Source organism: Ictalurus furcatus, chromosome 16 (assembly GCF_023375685.1).
Source record: "Ictalurus furcatus strain D&B chromosome 16, Billie_1.0, whole genome shotgun sequence".
NCBI classification, from domain to species: Eukaryota; Metazoa; Chordata; class Actinopteri; order Siluriformes; family Ictaluridae; genus Ictalurus; species Ictalurus furcatus.
Genome location: NC_071270.1, coordinates 19,289,970 through 19,301,225, shown reverse-complemented (window position 1 = coordinate 19,301,225; position 11,256 = coordinate 19,289,970). Strand labels below are relative to the sequence as shown.

Here is an 11,256-nt window from a genome sequence, read left to right as displayed (position 1 = left end):
TTGTTAATTCCATCTAAACTTGTGTTTTTATATTTAGATATATTTTTATATATTATAGATTAACATGCAACTTTTCCAATAAAAGTGTACAATGTATGAAATCATTTTATATCTTCCATAATATAAATGAAATACTACCATGTTCTGGTCATCCAACTCATTTAATCATCTCATATGAACTAACAAAAGTCACCTAAAGCATATTAAATATTGTCATCTAATATCTAAGATGCTTACCTAGCATTCAACATAAGCCTGTGATTGGTAAATAGGAATTATTCTGAAATATGAATCAGTGTTAATAAATTAGTGAATATGAAATGAATATATGTGAGACAAAATGTGTTTGGGGTGATGTTTGGGTCTCTGGTCATGGGCAAGTGGTTCACTGTGAACATCTGTTTGCTGTGATGTGCCTCAGTGAGCTGAAGCCAGTCGTGAGGTTTAATGATGGTTTGGTTGTGGCAGGATGCCTTCCTGCACCTGCATAATGTTTACTTCTCTTCTTACTGAATGCTGTATTATTTCCCATTTTATATTTCTTTCAACAGAGCATTGTGATTTTTATGATAAATTATCATGTATGTGAAATTATGGAAGGATATTCATTCACAGCCCTGAGCTTATTTTTTGACCTGCTACATTTCTTTATGTAACAAGGAAAAAATTATTAATTTATTGGTACATTATTGAAAGCATATTCAACAGCAATAACACACGACTACTCTTACTACTACCACCACTACTTTTACTGCTGCTACTCTTGCTACTACTACTACTATTCTTACTACTACCACTACTGTTACTACTATTACTACTACTACTACTACTACTACTACCACTACTATTACTACTATTACTACTGTTACTACTACTACTACTCTTACTACTACCACTACTGTTACTATTATTACTACTGCTACTACTACTACTACTACTACTCGTACTACTACCACTACTTTTACTACTATTACTACTGTTACTACTACTACTACTACTACTACCACCACTACTTTTACTACTACTACTACTACTACTACTATCACCACCACTACTTTTACTACTACTACTACTATTACTACCACCACTACTTTTACTACTACTACTACTACTCTTACTACTACCATTACCTTTACTACTCCTACTATTTTTACTACAGTGGAATACTGCTCTCACTATTACCATTACCTTTACTACGACTACTACTACTACTATTGCTACTATTACTACTACTAATACATTACTACTATTACTACTACTACTACCACTGTGACTACTACTAAAACTTTACTACTATTACTACTACTATTACTAATAATAATACTTTACTACTATTGCTACTACTACTACTTCCACCACCACTACTTTTACTAGTACTACTATTATTAGTACTAACACTATTTTACTACTATTACTACTATTACTTTAAGAAATTGGGAACCCTTAAACAGCCAAAAAAGAAAACAAACAAACAAAAAAACAGCCTGAACCCTTTTTCCCTAATAATGTATACAGTATGTAAAGTGCATATATACAATTCTAGACATGAATACCTGACCTATTTTCAATAAGACAATAAGATGTTTCCTTGTGAATGGCAAGTCTCCTGAGATCATGTTACAACTGTGTGACATTTAACTCACTGTCTTCAGCAATTGTTTCATGTGAGGCAGTTCTGTGGCAGATTCTTTCATGACAGTGCTTTGTGGTTGAAACATTGCAGACTTAAGCACATACAAATCATCAAGCGAATAGAGGATCGAAAGATACTGGTCTTCACACCCAAAACTCTAGATATAGAGAGCTGAAGGTTGACCGAGGGGCCCCCGGGAAGTGATTTTTCTACCCAGGTGCACAGACCATAGCTCTTCACACACCCTGGTGGCTTTAGATGACGAGTCACCAATAGAGGGCAGAACTGCTTAAGATGAAATGAGCAACAGTATGCAACCAAATGTATCTTTTAGAATTTATGTTTAAAAAAAATTTAATATTTAACATCACCTTTATATTCCGTCTCTAACTTCATGACTGTTTGATATGTTGCAGCTCGATCATTCAGATCATCAAACAGACATTTGCTGGTCATTCCAGAAACCCAAAGTCCTAAAGTTTATGACACTGTTCATAAATTAAAAAATAGATTTAAATTGGTTAATATTAATTAATTATTATATATAATTATATATAATTATGTAATTATTATAATTATAATAATGATATTACTGTTTTCATTGAAGTCAGCTAATTTGATCTTTTAATTAAAATGTTTCATTGCAAGAATTCTGTAAAGCACATTGTGAGCTTTCTTTGTTTTTTTTTTTTTTAGAAACGGTTATATATAATAAAAAATTACAATAAATTAGAATTATTATATTTATTACAATTATTAGAAATCCTCAGTGCATAACAGATTTCAATACCAGAAAGCTGCTGCATCTCATGATGATGATGATGATGATGATGATGATGATGATGATGATGATAATATCTTCTAGGTACTGCTCCACACGTTAGTGGTCATGACAAAAAGGCTTTACAATAAGAAACTAAAGTAATAGTAAGGTACAAAGGTCATCTCAATACACAGCATATAAATAAACATACACTCAGGGTATATTTACTAATCTAAAATTATTACCAAACCCTTAAATCATTAAATATGAATAATAGAAACAGAAATCTTTTTATGTTATAAGTGGGTAGTGATTGGGATTGTAGGCACTATATGTTTCAACCAAGTTGTATTTTACAAGTGCAGCAGTTGAGCAAAATATACTGAACGCCATTGTAGAGAAATTGTTGAGTGATATAGGGCAGAGCAATATTCGATATTTACTACAGTTTATTTGCATTATAAACACCCATGGCAGAATAAGGAGGTATAAATCATTTATTGCAATGTTCTTGAAAGGGTGTCTTTATAGTCCATCCCAATCATCCAATCACAACACTGCATGGAAGAACAAGCAAAGACCAGGAAGCATTAGCAATTTCAAGGAAGTCAAAGGATTATTAAAACTGGAGAGTAAAATCCCCAGTGTTGAATTATCTATTCCAGATGGACCTAAATGAACACTGCACTAAATGTCAATTTAACACTGGGAAACTGCCAACAACAATGGCTGTGTATACCAGATAACTAAATCAGATTTTATAAATTTCCTGGAGCCATCTTTTCCTCACTCTTGTAACTCAATATCTTTCCTGTAATCTTCACAGCAGTTACTAAATAAGTCATAATAGTTGCTAAATAATATCCTTTCAGATGAAAAGTAGATAAGAGCTGATTGCTGGTAAGTGGATTATATATAAATGTCACAAACTAGTTTATACTATATATTATTATTCATTTAACAGCATTCAAGTCAGGGAGAAGCCTGCTATGAGAACGAGTTCTCAATCAGTTCTCAATATTTGTTGCAACCTAAGTAATATATACAGCAATTATATTTAAAAATATGTAGTGTCACAAAACTATGATTTTTTATTTATTTATAAAAGCACTCCACATGAGTCATTCCAGTCATTTGCAAGCTAATACCCAACCAATCAGATCTTAATATTTAAATAATCTATCATCCCAATAATATATAGCTGGACTCTGTAGGTATGCAATTACTGACTGTAGAACACAATGTGTTGCACACAATTTGTCAGAAACCTTCTGCCTTATCCATGAGTGGATTTGTAGTGCAGCATTGATACGGACAAGGTAGTAGCATGGAAGCATATTTATGCACTGGTTTCAGTGTACTGGGGTAGTGTGATTTTTCAACACCTCAGTGGTACTGCTGGGTTCAGAACTTTTAGTGACTTTGTTATTAGATTTCTGAACTATTTAAACCCCTTTAACAACTTTACCTGTGTAGCAAAAAATTAAGCAACTTTTTTTTAGCAAACATTAGTGATTGTCCTACACTCAGTACAATGCTCCAACTCACATATTAGCTGCTCATTATATGAGTTGACAAAGCAGCAAAGAGCCTACGTTTATAACAACCAATCACTGATCAAATTCTTCACAACGCTCAATTACTGATCACCAGTGTTCCCATAGCCCAATCACCGATCACCATTTTCCCTAACAACTAATCACTGATCACCATTCTTCCCAACAATCAATCACTAATCACTATTCTTCCCAACAATTAATCACTGATCACCATTCTTCTCCATGTTAGGAGGTAACATTGGCCATTATAAATGTAAATATAAATGTAGGAGCCCACTGCCATTTCAGTGGTATTACTGAAATTATTGCTGGAGTTCATTCACCAGGTCAGTGGAGGTCTTTCAATACACTCAGGATAAAAGGGTGTACCAGTTTGTTATATTTCCACTGGTGATACCCTCAATGGTACATCATATGTACTTTTAGATTGTATCTTTTACCTGGAAAGATACATGTAGTGTACCTTTAAAAGAACCCTAAAAGCTAATTAAAGGGTCCTTAAGGTAAATTATGTTTAAAGGTACACTACATTCAAATTACACTGTAATAGATACACACTAAAGCTACAGATGTACTTTAAGATGTACCCTCAAAGGTACCAACGCAGTGAGAAGGAAAGGTATTATTTTAAAGTATAGTGGTCCCCCTTTTCTTTGATGACGTTTACATATGATCCGTTTATGCTATTATGTGAAGCACTTTGGTCAACATGTGTTGTTTTTAAATGTGCTATAGAAATAAAAAATTGATTGATTGATTGATTGATTAACTGAGCAACAAATGGACTACAGTAGTTTTATAGCTATAAAGTGCACCTACAGAACAGGTGGCCAATGAATAACTGCCATGTGTTTACCTCTAAAGTCAGGATTAGTGTTTACTATGTGTATGAATAATGTATGAATTCAATTTCATGGTCCCCCATCACCTGTCACTTGGATGAATATAGGCTGCACATTATTTACTTTTATCTCATTATTTAATGACCTCACGGGATTTCCCCAGGCGAAGCTTTTTTAATTAACTCTGTGATGATAACAGATAACACTGCGTTTCCTTAATGCATGCAGGCTATCTCCACAGGACTCTGCAGTCAGGTGGTCAGGTGATGGGGGGGGTTTCTTGTTGAGAAAAGTGGGCGGAGTTATGATGCTGTGAGGTTCCACCTGACGTCACCGGGAGCGAGGCCGCGCGAGCGGCTGCGCCTATAAAAGGCTCCCTCAGCGCTCCAATGGACTTTTAATGTGAGTGCAGATTCATAGGCGGACAGGAAGACAACTGCGAATTTACCGTCTCTCCTACACGGTCCAACATGATAACAGGAGCATAAACTTTTCTCTTCGTCTGTGTTTTAGGTGAGTATTCTACCTGGTCACCCCCCCCCCCTTCCCCCCGTAATGACTACAAACGACAACCTGTATAATCGACTTTTATATATGTTCTTCATATATATAAAAGTGAATAAAAGTGCAGTGGAAATAGGTAGAGGTACTTACAATCTATTTTGCTGTTATTGCTTTATTCTCTCCGGTTTGTATCCGTCCTGCATCTTTTTCTGCACCCTGGCTGCATCAGCAGCGCTTTTGGATCACCGCTTTAACGGCATTGTGCATTGCCTTAAAAAGACAAGGGGAAAAAGGCCGTGTTTTATTCAAAGCGATACAATGTACACTAGCGCGCAGTATGAATGATTATAGCTTGCTGTTTAGAAGTATGTACAAAGCGCTCGTGCTCGTCGTGCTGCTCTTATCATGAAGCGATAAGGCAACCGTGAGCAATGAGCTGTGTGTGTGTGTGTGTGTGTGTGTGTGTGCAATTTCTGCTGAATAAGCACGCTTTCTTCGCATAAAGCCTTCTGTTTTCTTTTATAGAAAATCGATAACCTAAACAGAATTTCCAAAAAAAAAAAAAAGCAAAACTTTAGGGATGCTCTTTTTTTTTTAAGCAACAGAAATTGTACTGTAGCGCGTGCTGTGCATCCTGTCTATATGTTTATGCAGCTAGTTTGACGCATGGCGTTGTCCCCCCCTCAGTCTTGCATAGAGGATTTGATTTTGCAGATGGGTAGACACGTGTATGAGCATTGTGCACTGTAAATCAATGGAGGATATACCCTCACTTGCTGCCAGTGTACAGTTTCCCCTCAAATGTCGTCGTTGAATTTGCTTTTGAACAAATCACAATCAGTTATAAAGATCTCCTTTAAATAAAGCTTGTCCAAGAATACTGATCATTTATAAATGCTCAACTTGCTTACCAAGAACTCATTTGTCATTTTTGTGTCATTTGCTTCTAAGATATCTTAAAGAACAATGCCAGAGCAGAGCAACGATTACCGTGTGGTTGTGTTCGGGGCTGGCGGAGTCGGCAAGAGTTCCCTAGTCCTGCGTTTCGTGAAGGGAACTTTCCGCGAGAGCTACATCCCTACCATTGAGGACACGTACAGGCAGGTAATCAGCTGTGACAAAAGCATCTGCACCCTTCAGATCACAGACACCACAGGCAGTCATCAGTTCCCTGCAATGCAACGCCTATCCATCTCCAAGGGTCACGCCTTCATCCTGGTCTACTCCATAACCAGCAAGCAGTCTCTGGAGGAGCTAAAGCCCATCTTTGAACAGATCTGCCAGATCAAAGGCGATGTGGAGAGCATTCCTATCATGTTGGTGGGCAACAAAATTGATGAGACCAGTGGCCGTGAGGTGGAGACCAGCGACGGCGAGGCCATGTCCAAGAGGTGGAAGTGCGCCTTCATGGAGACTTCAGCCAAAACCAACCACAATGTAAAAGAGCTCTTCCAGGAGCTGCTGAACCTGGAGAAGAGCAGGACTGTCAGCCTCCAGATTGATGGCAAAAAGAACAAGCAACAGAAACGTGCTGAGAAGCTAAAGGGAAAGTGTGTTGTCATGTGAGGCATCAAAAGAGGACGTGTCTGGATTCAGTCAGAGGGAAACATAGGACATTCAAGCTTTCACAACGTAGCAGTTCTGGCTAACACCTTTCCCACCGCACAAAGAAAGATATGCACGTTTATCCATAACAATTTGTCTTGGGACAGGCGACTTGTTGAGTGAAAGGATTGTTGGGGTTCACTGACAGTCATTTTACAAAAAAAAAAGAACCTCAGAGAACCGTTCTGAAATTAAGCTGCTTTAAACCCTGTGCTGCTCTGAAAGACATTATTCCCTGAGCTTGTCACAAATAGGATTCAGTCTCACAATCTTGCAAGTTGGCACTAGATGTTAGTACATGACAGCAGTGTTTAATGCTTTGCCACCTCTCTCATGCTCTCATACTGCACAGGTTCTGGTGTAACTTCAAACTGAAAGGATCCAGCAGTAACAGTTTATGTGAATAACACATAATGTCATAAGATGAGGAAATATGGAAGAAGGTGGAATTTTAGACAGCAGTTTCAATAATTTGCCCCTGAGATGGACGCTATAGAAAGCAATACGTATAATTTATACAGATTTGAGTATTTTGAAAGGCTGTTGAATTGATCATTGAAAACCGAAACGTGTGGACAAACAAAAAAGCTGCTTATTTCTGCTCTCTTATACAGCCAGTACAGTTCAATGGTATAAAGTTCACCCTTTAACAGTTCACTAAAAATATATATTTGAATTTCTTTTGACAGTTTGTATTTTAGTGGTGTTCATCACATATTTTGTCATGACAAGGCAAGAAGTAAGCTAAAGGTTTTCTCTAAACAGGGAGGATGGTGATCCTTTATACTCCATACATTTATAGTAATATTCTTAACATTTATTTATCTTCTAAATACTGTATACAGTTTAGCTTTTGCAAATTAGGCCTTATTGCCTGAAATCTCAGAAGATAATTGCAGTAGGAAAGTCCTGCCTTTAAATTTTACCAAATGGTGTTCACTAGCTAGATGAGCATTTATCAACAAATGATGAATAACATATATTCTAACACATATCTTAACAATGTCAGATATTAAAGTATGACTTTGTTGTGTCAGAGATATGTCATTCATTCGATTCAAATCAATAAGATTGAGTCAGTGCCTTTATTTAAGCTTTGAGGATTCTGATTTCCAAATTAATCTGTAAACACGTCAAGTACTCTAATGGTAAAAGCTTGATGTATCAATCATGGCCCATGTGTATGTGTGTGTTCATTGAGGACCCACTTACCAAAGGCATATGAATCACTATTTAAATTTCAACCTTGCTTTTTAAGAGTTATGGCAGATGTCCTCTATCCCAGATGCCTCATTTATAGGGATAATAACCTTGTGTGCCAGTATTCCGAGTTTGTTACTGAATGTGGATTTAAACGGTCATTCCATTAAAAAAAATGTTGCTTACTGTATTTTATGAAATCAGAAAGTGGCCTTTGCGATTGGAGCATGTGGTGATTAATTAAGTGGATTGGTCTGATGAAACTGGTAAGATTTTATAAACTATATATAAAGCTTTACAGTAGGATTGCATGATTCCAGCAGCAGCAGGAAAGAGCTTTAGATAATGACTGTGCAAATCTAACTAACAAACTCTAACACCATACTTAACAAGCACCCGGGTATGTTTTCCATAGGCCTAGATTCAAATAGCCCTCTAACATTTATGAGAGGGATAACATGTATGTATAGATTTAGCATGATGGGTCTTGTAATTATAACGGTAGGATCTGGCTTTATAGCTAGCTTATATTGCTGCTTCGGCTGTCTTTCTTTACATCGGTACTGCTCACAGTACAACGGATACAGTGTGCTATTTATTTCTGTGATATATTGTCACAGCTATGTCACTAGTATGGTTGTAACAAGAAGTAAAAGAATGACAATTGATTACATGCAGTCGCAGTAGATAAATATATCCTCTATCCAAAAATATTAGTTCCAGGCACCAATGTGCCAGTAAGAGTTGATGGTATGTGTTACTTAGGCAAGGAAAGATCATAGAGTCACTGATGAAGTTAAATAAACCTGTTTGTTTGTAATGAATTAATTGTAAAAATTGAATATCATATAAAATGATGTAATAGTGTTTTAATGAACTGCCTGTAAAACATCATGTGTGCCTACAAGTTTATATATTACTGTAAATAATCAGAAAATAAAGATAGTTCTGCATTTGAGCCTGAATCTGGATTAGTTCCTAATTAAGCATAATATTTAATTTAAAAAAAATGCTGATGCATGAAATGAAAATATATGATGTGAGTACATGTGTGAACTTTTTTCAGTGTAGAAATTGGACATTTCAGAGCAGAAATTAAATAATGAGACTTTTTCAGTGTAGAAAATATTGGACTGTTGTGAACCAGGCCTCATATTTGATCTTTTCATTTTGCATTTTGGCTTGACTTTCACAATTTCAAACATACAGTATGTGTCTTTAAAATGATTTTGATGCATAGTAGACTGACTTTTAAAAAAAAATTGTTGTCTAAAAATGTTGTACATGCTTAATATCAACATATCAGAAAGGATGCTTCTTTAATGGTGAGTCTGGTCTTTCCCAGGGGGAACTTTAAAAAAAAAAAAAAAACCTGCTAAAATGTGCCATATGATTTGTGCATTAAGTTAATGGGATTAGATGATACACTCACAACCCTACTCCTGCAACCAAATAATACTTATTCTGCCTTCAGCTGAAAGCAGACATGTATCCTAAAAAGAGGCTGTACCTCCAGTATTAAAGGTCTGTTACATAACATGATTCACTGTTATATATATATATATGTTTTTTTTAAATAGACCTATCATTATTTTGAAATGTTCCATCAATATTATTTATGCTATTTTGCAAAAAGCAAATCAATGTGTATGTTTTAAATATTCTAACATTAATGGACATCCATATACTGAAATCTTTGATGGAGCAATTTTGATTAGACTCATTTCACATATTTCATAAAGTTATTCTTAATGGCCCCAGTTTAAACTTGAAATTATATATAAATACATACATACATACACACACACACACACACACACACACACACACACATATTTTATATATATATATATATATATATATATATATATATATATATATATATATATATATATATATATAATGGTAATCCAGTGCATGGCTGGCTCTATATCAGGTTCACAATTTTATTTATCTGAATCTAAAATCTTTTCTATTCTAAAAATACATCCTTAAGCAGCTCAGATCTAAAGCCAATTAGACTTCATAATGCCCTTTGTCACCAATCCTGCAAGGCAATAACATGTGAAATGTTCATTCCAGTGGCTTCTAGAAGCTTTTGCGCTTTTTTATTCAAACAGCCATTAGACAGTGTGACCACGCTGATGAGAGGCAGCCAGAGGTCAGGGTGGGAGGAAGTGTATCTGTGCTATTAGATATGACTAATCAGCCTATGTGGCTCATTATTGTGGAGTGAAGTGGCTTACACAACATAATGGAGCACCTGCCAGTGCTCACTCAGCTTGCTTGTCTCAAAGCCTCTTTATGACCAATGGTTTCTTTTAGTGTGAGCTGAACTGAAGCAGAGTGCATCACAATGAGCAGTGTAAAAGATCCATCAACATGATGTACACTGGAGTCAAACAGGCCTGCATATCACAAACCAACAAACAGCTTGTCATGGTTTTATATATTATTGTTGGTGTTGTCAAGTAAACCAGATAAGGTAGGATAACTTACTACATGATGATTAATAAGCATCATTCAGTCAGAGATATTATGCTTCCAGTGTTTCTTACATTCCTACAAATATTTTCTTCTGTGCAAATGTGGATAAAATACAACTAGCACAAAAGTTAATTCACTGAAGGGGAAAGGACACAGGATGTGGAAAAAAACACATTTGCTTCTACTTTAGCATCATGTTCAATTTATAGGTGAACACTGAGCTTAGGGCTGCAACAACCAAGAAAAAAAATTTGCTTTAAAAAATAGTTGGCAACGAATTTCATTATCCACGTTAGTTGGACTGTGTTATGAAGCTCGCTGTGGCACACTACATCACTTCACTTAGACTAAAAACACATTAGAATGGAATGTAAGAAACACTAAATGCATAATATCCCGGACTGAATTGTGCTTATTAATCATCATGTATTATTTATTAATAACCGTGTCCAGTTTTCTAGCTGTATCGCACATTTTTGGTCATATTTATACCATAAAAAGACCAAAGATATTTATGGTCCTTTCCTGCCCTCTATGAAAACATCATTTCATGCTACTTTGTTCAAAATGTCTGTAGTTTGTGTGAGAACTCACTGGCTTGAAAATGAACATGGTCTAAAATGAATGATTAGTCTATGTGACGAACAATTTCTGACTTGAAAA

General features: G+C 35.7%; 1 protein-coding gene across 1 annotated transcript; it reads left to right on the top strand.

The window, feature by feature from the left end:
* The first annotated feature begins 5,075 nt into the window (after positions 1 to 5,075).
* On the top strand, positions 5,076 to 9,064 carry LOC128620877 (GTP-binding protein Di-Ras2). Its single transcript, XM_053646234.1, has 2 exons — positions 5,076 to 5,310; positions 6,253 to 9,064. The coding sequence occupies exon 2, from the start codon at positions 6,268 to 6,270 to the stop codon at positions 6,865 to 6,867; it is 600 nt and encodes a 199-aa protein (XP_053502209.1). The 5' UTR covers positions 5,076 to 5,310; positions 6,253 to 6,267; the 3' UTR covers positions 6,868 to 9,064.
* The last annotated feature ends 2,192 nt before the right edge of the window (positions 9,065 to 11,256 follow it).